Source organism: Gadus chalcogrammus, chromosome 22 (genome assembly GCF_026213295.1).
Source record: "Gadus chalcogrammus isolate NIFS_2021 chromosome 22, NIFS_Gcha_1.0, whole genome shotgun sequence".
NCBI lineage: Eukaryota > Metazoa > Chordata > Actinopteri > Gadiformes > Gadidae > Gadus > Gadus chalcogrammus.
The window spans coordinates 15,239,926-15,260,130 of record NC_079433.1 but is presented as its reverse complement, the minus strand read 5'-3'; the positions used below and the strand labels follow the sequence as shown (position 1 = coordinate 15,260,130).

The window sequence follows — 20,205 nt, the reverse complement described above, 5'->3', positions numbered from 1 at the left end:
ATTGTGTTGAATCCTAGTTGCAAAAAGTCTTTATCATAAAGGGTATTTTATTTAGAAAAAAAAGTTTGTGTCAGTTCCTCTCAGACAATTTACCATTTCTTACATAATTTGACTACTTCCCTTTCCTTCATCATTGACAACCTAATAGACCACACACAAAAGACCATTTCCAACCAGCTTTTATCAATAACACATTATTTTGATTCGCCAGACGCATCAGGTAAGAGTCCAGATTGAGGAACATTTGTTTGTGTGGAATTTGGATATTATTATTTTTTAGTAATAGAATTATGTACAGTAAGTATTGAACTCAATTGAACCCACTTCTTTCACTACAATACAGCTAAACTAAAGTAGGCCTACATTATCTTTCTGCAAGAAGGAAAGTAACATATTACTATTTCAAGCATGTGTTCATTTTTGCCTTTTAGGTTAGTTTGTGAGGAAAATGCATTTTATTTTCATCATTATAATCATCTTTATAAGAAACCGTTGGAGAAGAGAGAGCAAACCAGTTAACGATTATGTAGGAGCTATATTTTCTGAAATTAAATCAAAATCATAGAAAGTAGAATTTTGTTGTTCTCTAACCGTACGCTCACTCCAAAAGCTGTAACAGATGCAAAATCGCTGATTAGCTCAAAACGCATCGCTGTCAAAAATATTTACAGCTCATATCGTTCATATTGCTCTCTCTTTTTTCCTGCTACATACTCGTAGTTGAGGCAAGTGCTGCTGCTGATTCCGAGCCACAAAAACACAAGATAGTCACATCTTTGGTCAATAGAAAATGAGTAATAAGCATAAATACATGAAACACTGAATAAGGAATGATTGCTTACATGCTAGATTATTTGATTGCTATCATATGTCTAATTGTGTGTGTGTGTGTGTGTGTGTGTGTGTGTGTGTGGGGGGGGGGGGGGGGGGGGGGTGTATGTGTGTGTGTGTGTGTGTGTGTGTGTGTGTGTGTGTGTGTGTGTGTGTGCTTATGTGTGTGTATGTATGTGTGTGTATGTGTGTGTGTGTGTAGTATTGTTTATTATGGAAAATATCTGCTCAACGGGAGCATTTGTGCCAGGCAGACACACGACAAACTGACAAATTAGAAATAGATTTTTGTGCGGTATCTCCCTGCTTCTGAAATGCGTGAACGTCTCCGCCCAGCGCTCGTCCGCTGGTTTCCATCAGCATTCCTCTGTGCGACCATCCCTGTTTCATACATTGTTGAAATCTTATGCTGGATGCTTTATTCTTTCTATGTGTTTTTGAGTTATCTGGCTATTATAAGACCAGGTTGGCTATGTAATCGCAGACAAAAAGGGGAAGTTTCATAGTGGTTGGTGGAAACCGGGACATTTGAGCTCGGGACACGCAAATCAAAAATCGGGACTGAAATAGATACGTTGGTCCACATCGCGAGGCGTGTTCAGTGTCAAGCTTTGCCTGACCAAAGCGGGAGGAGTACACGCTTTCTTTATGGGGTCAGAACAGTCTCATTAATAATGAATGCACAGAGAAGAATTCACAAATGTATTTTGTGATTTATATATAAATTACTCTCTTCCCACAAATACATTTCAATGCACACATAAATGGATATCGGTATGTATAAATGTAAAATAAATCCATAAACAAAAATAATTTTCACAAACACATTTCTAATCCACACACAAATGTACCTTGTTTTAAATAAATGTAATATAAATCCATAAATATATTAATTAAAAAAATATTTGCAATTTTCATCACAATGTATTTGGATGTTGTAACATTTATATGCAAACTGTTAAACTTGTATTTACAAGACGTTTTTCATTTGTGAACTTACTTGCATTTGTGTGGGAACTGGTCTGTATTTATGTGTGGATTTTTGAGACTCTCCTGACGTCGCTAGATTCACAAATGCATTTTTTTCAACAAGGAAGTCTCTGTAGCCAATCAGATGCCTCCCTCGTTTTCAGTCAACCACATGACTGCTGTGACTGGTTTTTTACGTCGGTGCCGTTTACTACTTTAACGGCACCGATAATCCCAAAACCCAGTCGAAATTAGATGGAAAAAGTTTCGTGACGCAGCATTTACTTCTTCACCACCTAGAGATTGTTATGTACGATCATTCAAAAAACCATGTTCTTTCCGATAGAGTAGACATTTGACAGAGAACCGGGAGGCTCGGAGGCTGGACTCAGAGATCGGAACTGCAGCCATGTGATTGGCTGAAAACGAGGGAGGCATCTGATTGGCTACAGAGAGTTCCTTGTTGAAAAAAATGCATTTGTGAATCTAGCGACGTCAGGAGAGTCTCAAAAATCCACACATAAATGCAGACAGTTTCACACACAAATGCAAACAAGCTCACAAATGAAAAGCGTCTTGTAAATTCAAGTTTAACAGTTTGTACATAAATGTAACAACATCCAAATACATTTTTGATGAAAATTGCAAATCTTTTTTAAATTAATATATTTATGGATTTATATTACCTTTATTTAAAACAAGACATATTTGTGTGTGGATCAGAAATATGTTTGTGAAACTTATTTTTGTTTATGGATTTATTTTACATTTATACATGCCGATATCCATTTGTGTGTGCATTGAAATGTATTTGTGAGAAGAGAGTAATTTATGTATAAATCACAAAATACATTTGTGAATCCTTCTCTGTGCATTCATTAATAATGAGACTGTTCTGACTCCATATTTCTTCTCCATTCTAAATGAATGGAGGAATACCACCAACAGGGGGCAAAACGTTCTCCTAGCATTTGGTGAAATTGTTACGAAGCCTATATTAATCTTTATTATCTGAATGGGAAATGCAATATTTTAGAACAGATACACCATTAAACGTGTTTCTAATAACATTTCTAGCGAGAAATATACTTTTTCCTTGCATAATCTCCAGTAAGTGAATGTGTATGATCTTTATTATGTGACCGATTCACCGTTAAACTTGTCGATTTTTGACGGTCAGTGACTTTGGCTTCAGTTTCTGACGCAAAAGGGTACCCTTGTGCTTCTTTTTTCGACGCATGGGGTTTTCAACTCGTTTTCAACTCCCAGCGGCTCGCATGTACGATTTTGGCCTGAAGTTCTTCCCAGACCTACACCCTAGCCATCCAACATGCATATCTGAGAATCAGGCCTCTCTTTAATAATGACAGAAAGTGATGTGAGTAATACACATTAACTTTTTGTCATCTCATAAGCGGCGTGGTGCCGGCTCCTTTTGACCTTTTGACCCCAGGCTTCAAAAACGTGGCTACAGGCCAGCTGTGTCTTCACGCCTTAAGCCACAAATACACCTCCATCCCACAAAAAATGGGGACTAGAAACTAACCTCTGTCTTATGTACATTGACTGTACTGTTGGAGGTCACGCCCCTTTTCCGGTCTTTTCGAGATAGATAGGAATGCAAGTCTTTATTTGCATGGGTTTAAATTTCGTTCTGTTAAGCATGGAAAAAACTGAGAAACACTCCCATTCAAAATGCATTGGTTTACATTTCGTTCTTTGGAGCACGGTTATTTTTATTTATTTATTTATTTTCAGTTTTTGAGGAGGTGCTTCAAAGATGCTATTTTTTCTGCAATAATCCAAAATCCAATGGAAAAACCCGTTGGCTTTTTATCAAGGGAACCCAGGGTAGAGTTTAGATTCTCTGCCCGAGCCCGAACCAGACCCGACCCGACCCGTGGGCCAGGTCGGGCCGATATTTCCCACCACTATCCTCGGGCTGGGCCTTTGATCGACGTTTTTTTTAATTTATTTTTTTATCATTGGTTTATTGGCCTAATCTGAGGAGAAATCTATGCCATAAACAGAAATATTAAAGGCCTTTATTACACGGGTCTTCTTAATGCCGTGGAACGCTCCGTTCACTTGCATGGGTAGTAGTCCGGTAACTTGTCAACCCCAGCGTCTTCCGTTGCTAAGCGACGTCACCGTCTTTGCGGACAAATTATTTCACTGCTGATCAACACTACGAATGCTGATAACGAATAAATTGTAAAAAGACACACCATGTGAAGTTTTGGCAAGTAGCCGTGTAATAAGCGGGATAATGTATAGAACGTTGCCGGTCATTATCGAAAATAAGCCCCTTCATGGCGACACCTTCGCTGCGCGTCGGTGTACTGTTCACCCTGTCGGGGCTTATTTTCCCGACAAAGACCGGCGTTCTATACATTATCCCTTGCATATATATTTAGCAGAGTTGGCCTAGTAACAAATGTGTACAAAGTTACATATGTATTGTCGGGTTGAAATTGGGCTCGGGCTCATAATTACAGTTAATGTGTCGGCTCGGGCCGGGTCGGGCTTGATTTTCTGGGCCCGATCTAAGCTCTAACCCAGGGCGACGCTCACTTCCGGGTTGGCAAACATACGTCATCCCTCCACCACTCTATACTGTAAAAACACATGTTCAAGTGGAATGATAATGCATGAATTCATACAAGTCTTTTGGCCATGGTGGATCCAGATCTGTTCCGGAGCATTTCAGCACCTCGGGCAACAGCGCAGGGTTGCCGGGTCCTGCAAAAAATGGTCCTACAAAATCCACCCAAAATGTCCTAGAGGCAGCCCAAATAAAAAAGATATTCCATTTTTGGCCAATGTTTTCAAAGTAATAATATTTGAGTGAATATTTTTTTTGTTGTTTTAGCAGTGAAATGCATTGTTTGTGTGTGTATGTGTGTGTGTGTGTGTGTGTGTGTGTGTGTGTGTGTGTGTGTGTGTGTGTGTGTGTGTGTGTGTGTGTGTGTGTGTGTGTGTGTGTGTGGGGGTGTATAAAACGCTATTTTATGTTGAAATGCAACGTAATCCAGTGTTCACGAAAACGTACACTGTCAACATATGCTTTTGGCGACTGGGTTGGCTCTCAGATATACGTGTTTCTAACAAGATGATATCATTAAAAGTTACATAAAGTAACGGTTTAATAACACAAACGCAGGAAACACGTGTGCTGCTAGTTTAGCGAAAGCAGCCTCCCTAGCAACCTGACGTCGTTGAAACATGCGAGAGAGCCGACAAGATCTTCCTATTAACTATAAAACTAAAGATCAGACACAATCACTGACTGAAGATTATGCAAGTAATAAGTATATTTCTCACTAGAAATGTTATTAGAAACACGTTTAACGGTGAATCGGTCCTAAAATATTGCATTTCCCATTCAGATAATAACGATTAATAAAGATCATACACATTCACTTAGGCTACTGGAGATTATGCAAGGAAAAGGTATATTTCTCGCTAGAAATGTTATTAGAAACACGTTTAATCATGGTGTATCTGTCCTAAAATATTGCATTTCCCATTCAGATAATAAAGATTAATATAGGCTACGTAACAATTTCACCAAATGCTATGAGAAAGTCTCGCCCCCTGTTGGTGCTATTCCTCCATTAATTTAGAATGGAGAAGAAAGCGTGTACTCCTCACGCTTTGGTCAGGCAAAGCGTGACCCTGAACACGCCTTGCGATGTGGACCAACGTATCTATTTCACGCCTTGGCGTGATACCGGGTTGAAAATCGAGACATCTGTTCACCCTATGTAGCCTACCTGCAATTGCTTAGATCAGTAGTATGGAGAGAAAATTAATTGAATTGCCGCTATAAATAAGCGTGCGTTCCCGCTGTGAAATGAGCATTCTGGCACTCAAATTAATTTCTAAAAATATATATATTCTATATAATAAGAGTCATGTTGGCTATGTAATCGCGGACAAAAGGGGACATTTCATAGTGGTTGGTGGAAACCGGGACATTTTAACAACTCAACTTCTTTGGCCATAACATTGCACGCCTTTGCCTTTTTATTCATGTCCCTGTAAATGAACATGCTTGCGTCGTTCAATATACGATGGCCTGCAACACCAGCAATTATTCTTTTGCGCACCATGTTGAAGGAACAAAATTGTTTGGTAGGAAATAGGAACTTTCTCATGTGTGTTTCCTGGGAACAACGACGGCGAGAGACATCTTCATTCCGATTGGCTGGCGGTCATTTACAGCCGATACGAAACTAGCTGGAATGTTGGTTACAGAAGTAGAGAATGTTCCACTCTGAAAGATATTACACGGGTCTTCTCAATACCGTGGAACGCTCCGTTCACTTGCATGGGCCCTTCACAACTTCCGGCGGTGAATTATATTTGATAATTCACCGTTGCTGAGTGTATTTGACCGCTGCCAAGGAGAATAAGGGACTTTTTGCCTCTAATGACGTCTTTCGTATCACTCCGCAAGTAGTCCGGTAACTTGTCAACCCCAGCGTACTCGGTTGCTAAGCGACGTTAACGTCTATGGCACAGTATTTCTCTGCTGATCAACACTACAGATTCTGGTAATAAATTGTAAAAAGACACAGCGTGTGAAGTTATTTTTTCGTTTTGGCAAGTAGCCGTGTAATAAGTAAGGGACAATGTATAGAATGTCACCGGTCATTATCGAAAATAAGCCCCTTCAGGGCGAAGCAAGACACCTCCGCTGCGCGTCGGTGTCCGATTTGCCCTGTCGGCGCTAAATATATAACAATAACTAGGACTTAATGTAAGCAACCCTACAGGAGCAACAGGTACATCACCTGCTCATGTTCAAATTGGTTTAAGGCCAGCACTGCTTAGCCTGAAATAAAAAGGATTTCTCCTTTGATTTTTTATATATATTTTTTGTTATGGTTTTATTATGGAGGAATATGGCTATGATTCAAATTCATTATATTCCTACAAAAGATTTATACCATGTGATTATGTTTAACTGAGGATGTTTACATCATGTAGGCCTGAGGATGCTATGCTTCAATTCCAGTATTTTGATAGCAGATTTTAATGACCGCTGTCTGTGTATCTTTGTGTCTCTGTTTGACAGTCTTTTAGGATTGGCGGTTTTAACCTGAGGGATTCCTCGGACAGTCGGACTGAAATAAATGAAGGAACAAAACCAAAGATCCACTTGCTAGGAGTGGAGATCCATTGTCTTGGAAATTACTAACATCTACAATCTTCTTTGTGTGTTCGAATGAAAACGAAAATTGAGATGCCGTTAAGGGGAATTCGTTTTTGTTCATTTGGAATATTATATCTCTTTTTGAACAGTTTTGTTGTTCCAACTGCTAGTTACGCGCTGAAGGACTGCATGGTCAAACAGAACACACAGGTCATCTGTCGGAAGAACAGTTTTAAAGTATTTCCAAAGGACATTCCAGCAAGAGTCACAAGTATAGAACTGTCTGGAAACACCATTTCTACACTCAATAAAACAGATCTGGAAAATATGCCAAATCTGTTGCGCTTAGACCTGACAAGCAACAGGATCTCCAAGATTGAATCTGGCACTTTTGTCGTTCAACTCTCTCTTGAGGTGTTAATTTTAAAGAACAATAGCCTTTGTAATCTACAGGAGGGTATGTTTGATGGCTTAGTCAATCTCAAAGAATTGTATCTGACTTCCAATCAGATCCAAACTGTAGCACCAGCCTCTTTCAAGACTCTGAGCAAGCTTAGGATTTTGGACCTAGGCTATAACAAACTGCGCCACTTAACAAACATCTTACAACATACACCACATTTACAAAACCTGTACATTCCAGCAAACAACATTTCCACTTTTCATTCTTGGGAGCTGTCAAATAAGTCTACAGAACTTGTTATACTTGATTTGTCTCAGAATGAGCTTAGGTTCTTTAGGCTCACTGCAGGTATCTTTCCCAAACTCAAAACGTTGAACCTTAGGGATGGTATAAAGAATGGTATCGTCTGGGAGGTGAATGACACATCATACCTTAGAAGCGTGCATAAACTAGATATCAGTGGGGTTCGCTCCTCATTACATGGACTGCAGGAAGTAATAGAGACATTTAACTCCTCCTCCTCACTGATTTATCTGCAGTTAAACAATATAAGTAACAGCCTGCAGGCCCTAATCGATGTTTCCTGCAAAATCCTAAAGCTGAGCACTTTTGAAATCCGAAATAACGGCATCAAAGTTATTAGATCAGACATGCTGCACTTGTGTAGTTATCTGAAAATATTGGACTTGGGGATGAATGAGATAACTAACATCTCTGAAAATTCTTTTCAATCTCTTAGGCAGCTTGACACTTTAAACATAAAGAATAACTGTCTCAAATCGGTCCCCAATGCTGTAAGGAAAACTCAAATCACAAAACTGGATCTCAGCCACAATAACATCAATGTTCTTGGCTGTGATGATTTTTCCAATATGACCCGTCTCAGAGTTCTCCATCTAGACAATAATCCTCTTGTAGCCCTCCAGGATTGTGTTTTCAGAGATTTGGTCAATTTAAATGAATTAATTTTCCAAAACAGCAGCATTGAATTAAACGGCGCCTTCAAAAAAAACACGCCAAATCTTAAAACTCTTTCTTTGATAAACAATGAACTCACTGATCTAGTTCATGGAGAATTTAGAGCTCTGAATTCCCTCCAGTATTTGTCATTAAAAGGGAATCAATTACAACAACTTAAAGATGGGACCTTTGTTGGACTGTCCAGTCTTACACATCTTGATCTCGAATCAAATAAAATAAATGAAATTTCAAACTGTACTTTTGTTGAACTGAAAGCTTTAAAGACATTGAATTTGCGTAGAAATTGCATTCAATATGCATCGGTAGAGCCTATTCTGAATCCACCATTTGCTGAGCTTTCAAAACTGGATACATTGTACATTTCAGATCAGATCAGATCTCATAAGCGGACCAATTTCCCTCAAAACTTTCTGCAAGGCCTGACAAATCTGTCAATACTCTATATGCAAACTAACAATATTAAATGTGTGCACCCACACACCTTCAACTATACTCCTAATTTGAATGTGCTTCATTTGTCTGACAATTTTTTAACAGACATTCCCGACAATTTGTTTTGCTCAATTCAAAAACTAAAAAGTCTTGAAATTTCAAAGACAAGGCTGAGGTCTCTAGATTTTCTGCTCCATGCTAACCTCACAGAGCTGGAGGTGTTGCATGTGGCGTATAATACCTTTTCTGTGATTAGAGAGCCAGTGATGCTGTCTCTGTCAGCACTTACTTACCTGAATATGCAGGGTAATAGCTTCACCTGTAACTGTGACAACGCGTGGTTCCTCCAATGGGTAATCACCAACAAGCAAACACAAGTGTTTGATGCATACAACTTTGAATGCAGCTACCCTCCAAACCTTAAAGGTAGAGAAATGTTGCAGATTGACGTCAGTTCTTGTACAGTAGAGACAGACTTCATCTGTTATATTTCAACGGCATGCGCGGTCATCATGACCTTAGCAGTCTCCTTCACCCACCATTTTCTACGATGGCATCTGGTCTACGCGTACTACCTCATGCTGGCCTTCCTTTACAACTCAAAGAACAAGGACAAGCGTGCTCATCAGTACGACGCCTTCGTCTCCTACAACACAAACGATGAAGGCTGGGTGCTGGGGGAGCTGCTGCCCAAGCTGGAGGACGAGCAGGGCTGGAGACTGTGTCTGCACCACCGAGACTTCCAGCCAGGTGAGGAGCCCTACCCTGAACATCCTCTGCACCTCCATTAGCATACATGCTCGCCTACACTTTTTCATATATCGTACTTGCCAGTGGATATGTTATTAGATGATCATAAACATGGTAGGAGATTTTTTCCTGACTCAAAATGAGCCTTCGGTTGGTGCCTTTACTGTACACGGAATGGTCCGTGTACAGTAAAGGCAATCAGAGTCTGTGATACGTTATGTAACAGAAAACAAAAAAATTCACTTTGTTTATGACCATTTGACATGAAAAATGTGTATTATGCTTGAGTAAATGAAACCACATCAACAAAACTGATCAAATTAAACAATGAAATTACAACATAGGAAGGACCAGGGAATTGCATTGGTGGTTGACTAGGAAATTGACTGGTCCTTCAAATAAAAAGATAACTCTAAACACAAATTAACCCTAACCAAACCCTACCCATCCCTACTTCCACTCTCTTTTCCTCCAGTTCTTCATCCTTAAATGCTTGCCTTTCTGCATCTCATGCATACATTTAAAAATATATATCTTGGCTTTGAATCAATAAATCTTGGCTTTGACTCTTGTCTATTGCCCACTGATTATATCCTTCCTGTTCTGCATGTATATAAATGATCTAATGTGGCGCTCAACAGAGCGTTACATTCCAACAGATTTAGTTTGAATGTGCACAACGCACAGATTATTGAAATAAGTTTGAGCGTTTCCGACATGGTGTATTTGAACCAGGGGCGTAGGAATGAGTTTAACATTGGGGGGGACACATATCGGAAACCTGACAGATCCTTTAACGGTTTGAAAGATACATTTGCAAATGTAAAGGAGAACACATTTTGAATGTCAGTAATGAACTGATAAATATCAAATCAATTCTTTAATTGCAGGCTCAATCATCCAGTTTTTTAGAATGAGAAGCGGTGACAAGACGCTGTGTTGCGCTTTCAAAATAAAATATTTTTCTCCCCCCGGTATAATTTTTAGATGGGACAAATGCACCTGTCTCCCATATTGGAGGGGACACTTCCCCTCTGTCCCCCCCGGTTCCTACCCCCTTGGTTTTAACTATTTGTATAATTGGTAAAGCTCCTTGCAGGAGCAGTTTCAAAAGAAAATATAGCCGCAAGCGGTGTTTTACGGGATCCAAGCAAAATTAAAAGTCAAGAACACACTAATAGAAGGTATATAAATATGACAAATAATTATGGAGGAAAGATGTTGATGAAGATGTTCCACTGAATGCAATACTGTGCCTCGGCTTTCAGGTGAGCTGCAAAGCAATGCCCAAATGTCATGTTCAGCTTGTTCATTATGCTATAATCGGGATTCGAACACTCAACCTAAGGATCACCGGCCGTGCAAGGCATTATCCTATTGAACCACTGATAAACCTGAACTGCAGCCTCATTCACATATTCAAAGTGTATATTAATAAGCATACAACATCCAGAAACCTCCAAGCACACATTTCTCAAGTAAATTAAGGGCTTTCTTAAAAGCCTGAAAAAGAATACCTGAAAAATCTTTGAAATTAACGGCAGAAATATAATTATGACATAGTTAATTATGAAGGAAAAATGGTTAAAGGGGACCTATTATGCTTTTAGACTTTTATGACCTATAAACGTTGTTATAATGATTAATAGTCATGTTTAACCATACTAGAGTGTCAAATAATGACGTACATGCATTTCGACGTATTCCCTGCTGACAGTCTGGGGTGGCTGTGCAGAGCGCTAAACACTCGGAACAACGTTTGCGAATAATTTGTTCACATTTCCGGGAAATCATCTACGTAGAGGCACTCCTGCCGCGCCCCCATATGCCTGGTCAAATCTGCCCGCGCGCACGCTTCAAGGAAGGTAACCAATCACAACGGAGTTGGGTTGGCAGGAGGGAGGCGAGGGGGCCGAGAAGGACGAAACCGAGCGTTGACAGAGAATGCTGAAAGCGCCCAGATGAGAGGAAGAGTTTCCCGAAAATCGACATCGTTTTTTGTGTATGGTTAAACATGACTATCAATCAACAACGTTTATAGGTCATAAAAGTCGAAAAAGCATAATAGGTCCCCTTTAACGAAGAAGTTCCCCTAATGCCATACTGTGTCTTGGCAGACCGATTCTTGGAAACGAATGAGTCAGAATGTTGATTGCCTGACGGATTTCAGGTGCTGTTCGATGTTGTGTTTGAGTGGCAATGAGAGAATGTCATGTTCAGCTAGTTCAGAATGCTCTAATCAGGATTCAAACTCTCATCACCAGTACAAGGCATTATCCTGTTGAGCCACTGACAATCCTGAACTGCATGAAGCCTCATTCACATGCTGAAAATGTCTATTGATAAGCACACATCAAGAAAACTCCAAGTACACATTTCACAAGATAATTAAGGGCTTTCTTAAAAGAGCACAGATCCGAAAATTTGCACTGTTAATGGTATCCTGCTAATAATAGCCGTATGGTAGTTAGACAATAACAAAACGGTCATATAGGCAAAATGGGTTGACTGTGGATGTTTGAATTTTCTATGAAATTGTGGGAGAATAATTTTTTTTTTTAGCAGAATACCAGGGTGAAAAGATGCTTCTGATTTGAGAGATTAATATGATGACATTTTGAGTCCAGGTCAATCTGGTAAGGAGAAATAAGAATAGTTCATAATTTTTTTAAATAGCCTTACCTTTGGGTGCAGTACCACAATTTGGGTTAATGGGTAGTGGGGGGTATTGGTATCCACCTAATAACAGCCGTATGTTTTTTATACAATAACAAAATGGTCACATAAGAAAAATGGGCTAACTGCTCCAACTTTATTGGCCAATATTTCTCAAATGGAACTAAATAAAACAATTCGGTTCGATGATTTTTGTGAGGCTTGGTCTTAAGATGTGGCGATTTTCGATTTTTTTTGGTATCCTGTAAATCTATTTATCATGTTTAGCTTTAATATGCAATTGTGGGAAAAGTAAACCGTTTTAGGGCATAGCAACCGGGGTTCTATAAATGCATCTGATTCTAGAGATTAATATTCTGAAAGAATTTTGAGTCCAGGTCAATCTTGTGAGGAGAAATAAACCTAATTCATCATTTTTTACAATAGCGCCATCTTTGGGTGCAGTACCCACACATTTGGGTGTATGGGTATTGGAGGTTATTGGTAACCATACCTGAAAATTACAAGAGTTTTTGACTTAGGTGATAGACTGCATCATGACTTTTACAGAATTTGAGAAAAAAAAAAAACCTTACAGAAACAATAGGGGACCAAGCAGCTTTACTGCTCTGACCCCTAATAATCATATACAGTCACATAGTGACTAGAGTCACAATACAGAGAATCCTTATTTTTTTTGTTTGCATTAACAGCACCAGTTTCTGCATTAGCTTAGTTTCTTAGTGGGTTTTATATTTTGTGAATCAATGGTTTTTGTCTGTCTCTTAAACTTGTCACAGGTAATTAGGCAAGAACATACATCCCTGCAATATAAAACTAGAAAGCTATAAGCAATGGTAAGTTGCAAAATAAGATAATATTCAGCAAATCAAAAATAAATCTTTGATATACAGAATATTATGAATTGTACAGATAAATATTATAAATAGCACATTTTGCCTTATTTACATGAAAAACAATAATATAGGTATATCTTTAGCTCAATGTTAATGCAAGAACATTTCAAAGAGTTTAGCATTAAGACTACCAATCATGTCAAAGAAATACTTATAATATCGAATAAATGGAAATGGCTGTTTTACACAACAGTTGATGTTGTGTTTGAGACACACCATGGAATGGCGTCATACAGAGGCGACCGCATGAGAGGCACAACTGACAAGCTAAAACACAGAGGAAGGGCCACACAAATTAAACAGACAAGAAAACTCTCAGATGCAAAATCAATTAAAACTCCCTCATAACATGAATGCAATCTGGTTTTATTATAAACAACTAGGATCAGTTTGTCTAGTGAGAGAGTTGACACAGAGAAAGCACAGAGAAGTGTACTTAAAATATTATTCGAATTTATTTTCACTGACCGATGCTTTTCAGGTAAACCGATCATGGAAAACATTACAGACGCCATCTATGGCAGCCGGAAGACCATCTGTGTGGTCAGTCGCGATTACCTGGAGAGTGAATGGTGCTCCAGAGAGATCCAGGTTGCCAGGTAAGATCCCAGAGTTTACATGCATCACCAGAATATGGTTGTTCTTTAAATCATGTTCACATGTGTACTTGTGGTCATATTGTACGACCCTCATACATATTCCCTCAAACTGTAAAGTGCAACGGACCAAAGCCTAATTTACACATTTGTGTCGGTACATCTTGCAGACGTGGTATAACGCTATTACCACTGAGCCAAAAGTTTGCAACCGGCAAACCCAGTTGGTGTATATAAACTTCTTTAATAATAGCTGCTATAGGTAAGAATTAAGAGCTTTTATTGGGGTGTCATTTGTTAGGAATGCGCAGCTATTAGTGAGTGAAATCCAATCTTGTTTCGCACCAGCCTCTGCATGACCCAATTTAGATTTTGGGCGTGCACAAAGATTTTAAAGGGAAAATATGGCACGGCAATAATACAGTGCATAAGGATGGGACAAGTAACCAAAACAATAATTCTGTAACTTATTTTCTTGCAATGTGTCTCAGTGACTGCACATGGTGCATGAGGCGTCTGTGGAAAGAATCCTGCATTTACCCTGTTTGAGCAGGTCACCCAATCGTCCACAACACGTCTGTAATGAAAAAGAACCACACTTTAGGGGGCTGAACGATTAAAACACCACATTGCCACCTGGTTATTTTCTTATAACCGACAATGGGAAACTGGAAATAGAAAATGTAGCAAGTTGGAAATGTGTCAAAAAACATAATCAAGTTAAGTACTTGAGTACAGTCAGAAAGTATTTCTACTATAGGACCAATTCAACCCTGTAGATAGGTATGGTTTGTGTGCTGCTGGGTGGGGGTGGGTGCCCCAGGGTACAATGATGTCTTCATATGGGCATGAGCCCAGGCCAACCTTCCCCTAAAGGTTAAAGAGCTCACATATATTAAAAGAAAAACAACTCTCCCTGTTCCATTTCCCCAGCTTCCGTCTGTTTGACGAGCAGAAGGACGTGCTGATCCTGGTGTTCCTGGAGGACATTCCCATGCAGCAGCTTTCTCCGTACTACCGCATGAGGAGGCTCCTGAAGAGACAAACCTACCTGAGCTGGTCCCGCGCAGACGCACACCCAAACCTGTTCTGGGAGAAGCTCCGGCAGGCCCTGGAGTCCCAGGATCACCCAATGGGGGAGCATATACTGCTCACCGTGGAGGACGGACCCCCTGGAGAGAGACCAGACCAGTAAAAGGCTAAGAAATGCTTGGGGCGGGGTGAGGGATTATACTACAGACACCCGAGGTCTGTCTCTATGGGGGGAAAGTGAAACTGTTCCACTTGACAGCTTTTTTTGTTTTTGTGTATTGTAAAACCCCTTCTTAATCTAGTTAATGGGTACATTTGGTGTGGATTTGTATTTTTATTCATTGCGACATCGGTGTAAACATTGTCTAATGTTTTCCAATTTGTGCGGTTGGGCGTTTCTACTTCTGCTGAAATCTGGGGACAACTGACCTGAGGTTTGTCTTCGACAATGAAGACTCCTTCAGGGTGGGAGTTCTGTCCTTTGCCAATAGCTGAGTTTATTAGCTCAAATGCTAACCAATCATAGCATGCAAAGGTATGTAGACCTATAACAAGAGTGAAGTTCCCTAAGTATATGGAAAGGCCTGCATTTCAAGATATGTTCCAGATCAGGTGTGCAAAAAATGTCTGTGACACTTGTGTCTGTGTACCAAACAATGTTATTAGAATTTCTAAGCCTGACTTTGCCCATGCACATTGCTGTGTAGTGACCCCTAGAGGCAGGGCCGGCGCTCGGCATAGGCGACCAAGGCGCACTGAAACCCTCTGCGTAGTACGCAGGACAATGTGTACTGCGTACACATTGTCGTCCCCCACCCCCGCTCGGATGCCCTGTCCAGGGCGCGATTTAATGTCGAGTCGCCTAGGGAACCAAAATGGTCAGCACCGGTCCTGCCTAGAGGGCTGCCATGTACATAGCACCATTGATAAAAGTTTATAATAATCAAATGCTTGCTATAAGAATCAAGTTTTATGATGGATAATTAATAACTAAAAGATCATTTGCAGTGTGAATTTTTTTGCATGTTCAATATTAATCAAATTTAAAAGATGATTCTGAAACTGCTGTTTTCTTCAATATTAATAATAATAATAATAATACATTTAATTTAGAGGCGCCTTTCAAAACACCCAAGGTCACCTTACAGAGCATATAGTCATCATAAATTTTTTAAAAAACAAGACATTGTGGAAAAAATAAATAAATAAATAAATAAATAAACATAAGCAATAAGAAATAAATAAAACAAAAACAAGACAAAACAAAACAGAAAAACAATCAAAACAGTGATCAGTTAGACGTTGTGTTCGAGTTTGAACAGGTGAGTTTTGAGTTGTGACTTGAAGGTTGTAATGGTGTCTGACTGTTTTATGTGTGGGGGGAGGGAGTTCCAGAGCCTGGGTGCTGAACAGTTAACAGATAATTAATTGTATTATAAATAAAATTCTTGTTCACAGAAGATATTTTTTTCTATATCACTGTTACACTGCACTATACTTTTACACCTTAATCATATCGATGTATCAAATGTCATGATTGCACATGTATACAGTAGTGTACAGTAACGTAGTAGAAATACTTTGTTACTGTAGGTTTTTTCGGGATTTGTACTTCACTTGAGTATTTATATTTCTAGCAACTTCCCCTTTTACTCAGCTACATTTCCTCAATAAAATGTATACTTTTACTTGCATACATTTTTCCCTTTGCATCTTTGTTTCTCGCTACAAAATAAAAGCTGAAGCAATTAGAAATGTAATGATGTTGGGACGTGGGAACAGCAGGTTTGGCCATTCAATGTTGGTCCTAGCTAGATTGGTAATTTGACAAGTGCTCTCAACCACCACCAAATTTCATTTACGTTTCGATTTGACCCAATAACATTAGTATTAAGGGGCGGGAGATGGGCACGTGTCCAATAGTAATTAGGGGCGAGGGAGGGACATCAGACCTGTCACTCAAACTTGCGTCAGTTGTAAGGATATTTGGTTCATGATGTATTAGTCGAGCTGCGTTGACTGTACATAGTTGTCTAGTTTATTTCTTCAAATTCATGTAAGTATATTTCAAGTTGAAGTTCTACATAAATGTAAGATAATTTTTTTTCTATGAATATTTTGAGGGTTGTTTTATTTTAGCTCATGTACTTAACATACATTTTCTGTGGCTGTCTCCATGCACAGGCAGCGTGTGTGTTTGTGTGTGTGTATGCATGTGTGTGTTTGTGTGTGTGTGTACGTTAGAAAAATGGTTAGCATTGCTAGCACGTCACATCATTAAATGTAATCAAACTTAAAATCAAAAAGGAAATGATGATGTCAAGTAAGTACGGGGTTTTTATTGTTAGGGAGAGAGGGAGGGATGGTGAGGAAGGAACCATACTATTGATGTTATAGTTTATACATATTATATAAAAAAGCAGAGCCTAGATGCCTTTATTATTAACAACTACAGACCAATATCAAATCTACCTTTCATAAGTAAAAGCATTGAGAAAGTTGTCCTCCAGCAACTTCACTTCCTGGCTCTTTGCAGCACCGAGATCGCCCTTATTAAACTTGTAAACGACATCTGCCTGCTGCCGGCTGCACGCTGCCGGGTGGTGGTGCTTCGCGGGGGTGCTGCCTCGCGGCAACCGGCGGCAGGCAGCATGTCGCAGTTCATGTACCGCAGGGAGTCAAAGCCAAAGTTATTTTCCCCTAATTCCTTCTCAACCATGGCTGAGATAACCCCAACTACAGTCTCGTTGTGGAAATACAAGAGACGTCAATACACCGAAAAATGTCGGAGCCACTAGCCATTACTAAAGGGGTGCTTCAGGGCTCAATCTTGGGTCCTACCCTCTTTTCCATTTATATTAATGATGTGGCCAAGGCTGCAGGCAGCTCCCGGATTCACCTTTATGCGGATGACACTATCCTGTACGCCTCTGGCCCTTCTCTCTGCACCGCAGCCTCCACTCTTCAAAACAGCCTCACTTATATTGAGCACTCTTTCCACAACCTCCACCTATGGCTCAACTCTAAAAAGACAAAATGCACACTTTTCGATCGCAAAACCAACACCTCCAGCCCCCCCCAGATCCTTTATGCTCCGAACTGGAGTTTGTCAAGTCCTATAATTATCGAGGGCTTTGGCTGGACTCTTCCCTTTCATTCTCCACCGATATTATTAATATTCAGATTAAAGTGAAAGCCAGATTGGCCTTTCTCTTCCGTAATAAAGCATCCTTCACACGCTCTGCTAAACTTACACTTGTAAAAAGGACCATCCTGCCCATCTTTTACTATGGTGATAAATTCCGTAAAATGGCTTCAAAAACAGCGCTACACAAACTTGAAGTTCTTCATCATTCAGCTATCCGCTTTGCCACCAATGCTCCCTGGCACCGGTTGACTGGCCCTCCCTCCAAACCCGCAGACTCCGACATGAAAGTCCTTTCATTTTGCAGCAGCTTTTGACTGGATTACATTCAAGACATCCTCAAGCAGAAACTTAAGTATGTCTTAGTAGATCTCCCCTGCTCCTGTTGATTCCACTGTTTCTCACTTGAATACATCCTTCACACACAATATAACCTTGACACATCTTAATTATTATATATATTTTTTCACCCAGACGCACGCATCTGCTCGCATACAAAAACACACGCACGCACGCACGTGTCATGATCTGCCTCTGGTTTTCTCATTCACCTGCCTGCCTTCCTGATCACTCCCAATTAACCCAACCACCTTCACCTGTGGTTTCCCCTATATCAGTCCTTTCCTCCCAAACATTCCCTGCCAGATTGTCTCTTGTGTTTCACAGTGCTTTCCCGCGATTCAGATCCTGACCTACCACCGATCCTGCCTGTTCTCTGATCCCTGCCTGTCTGACTCTTCTGCCGGTTCCTGATCCCCGCCTGTCTGACTATTCTCCCGGTTCCTGATCCCTGCCTGTCTGACTCTTCTGCCGGTTCCTGATCCCCGCCTGTCTGAATATTCTGCCGGTTCCTGATCCCCGCCTGTCTGACTATTCTGCCGGTTCCTGATCCCCGCCTGTCTGAATATTCTGCCGGTTCCTGATCCCTGCCAGTCGGACTATCCCGCCTGCCGATCCTGTATCTGAATAAACTATTGACACTGTTCCACGCTCGTCGTCAGTCTGTGCACCTGGGTCCTGCTAAACGCCGCCCGTTACAGCACGCACATGCACACACACGCACACACACACACACACCCTTACAACCCTTTCATTTTTGTTGTCTCTTATTTATTATACCCTGTCCAGACCTTTACGCCCGTCCCCTGACCAGTTTTAGTGCATTTGTGTTTTCCATTATCTTTCTGTACATAGGCTGTGTATTTGTATATCAGTTTTATATTTGCATAAATGAGTCATGCCTGTGTATTTGTTATTTGTACCTTTATTCCTGGTGGGGCCCCTTGGACCAGATCAATATTGTAAATAAGAAACTGTTCTGATATTATCTGGAAAAATAAAGGTTATAAAAAGAATAAAAGAATCCTTCAAAATAATAACATTGACCATCATTGCTATGCCGATGACACGCAAATCTATGTAGCGCTATAACCAGATGACTATCGGCCCATAGAGCTGTTGTGTATTGAGCAAGATAAAGACTGGATGTGCCAACATTTCCTTTAACTAAATGAGGACAAAACCGAGAGTTTTATTTGGTGCTAAAACTGGAAGGCTTCAGATTTACATTTCGACAGTCACATCAAATCAGTTACAAAATCTGCCTATTATCACCTTAAAAACGTAGCAAGACTTGGAGGGCTTATGTTCACTCAAGACTTACAAAAACTTGTACATGCCTTTATCACTAGCAAGCTTGATTACTGCAATTGTCTCATTACAGGTCTTTTTTCAGAATGCTGCTGCTAGAGTTCAACCCAAGCTTGTTCAATATGCTGCTGCTAGAGATTTAAATTTATTTTAATTTCTTAAACCGTTAAATTGGCTCCCTGTATGTAACAGAACTGATTGAAAAATCATGCTGCTCACCTATAAATCCCTCTATGGTTGAGGGCCAAAGTATGTAATTGATAGGCTTGCACTACACTACATAAAGGTTCTATCTAGACCACTAAGATATTCTGTAACCAATCTGTTAATCATCCCCAGAGTTAACACGATACATTTACTTTTTTTTTTTTGTATAGTTTTTTTATTTGGAAATGTTTATGAACAGAGAATATACTGAGCATACATTTTAGCAGACATATCCATGGTTTTTGTTGTTTTTTGTTTATATACACATACAAATAACAATATCAAACCCACCCCACCCACTTGAACATGTAGTTCACACACCTAAAATATCAAAAAGAAGGAAATGGATAAATAAATACAATAAAAAATATATATAGTAAGCAAGGTCACCATACTTAGCCGTGCCAAATGTCACCATGTATTCGTTCACATATACTCACAAACTGTACCCGAAAAACAGTTTTACAGTTGGATTG

At 39.9% G+C, this 20,205-nt stretch overlaps 1 protein-coding gene across 2 annotated transcripts; it reads left to right on the top strand.

Moving 5' to 3' along the window:
* Positions 1 to 134: 134 nt before the first annotated feature.
* On the top strand, positions 135 to 16,415 carry LOC130375799 (toll-like receptor 13). 2 transcript variants are annotated; one of them, XM_056582892.1, is made up of 4 exons: positions 135 to 220; positions 6,884 to 9,527; positions 13,581 to 13,698; positions 14,629 to 16,415. In XM_056582892.1, exons 2-4 carry the CDS (start codon positions 7,034 to 7,036, stop codon positions 14,888 to 14,890), a joined length of 2,874 nt encoding a protein of 957 aa, XP_056438867.1. In that variant the 5' UTR covers positions 135 to 220; positions 6,884 to 7,033; the 3' UTR covers positions 14,891 to 16,415. The 2 variants fall into 2 exon arrangements, with proteins under 2 accessions (XP_056438867.1, XP_056438868.1); XM_056582893.1 differs by lacking the exons at positions 135 to 220; positions 6,884 to 9,527 and having other exon boundaries at positions 9,577 to 13,698.
* Positions 16,416 to 20,205: the final 3,790 nt, after the last annotated feature.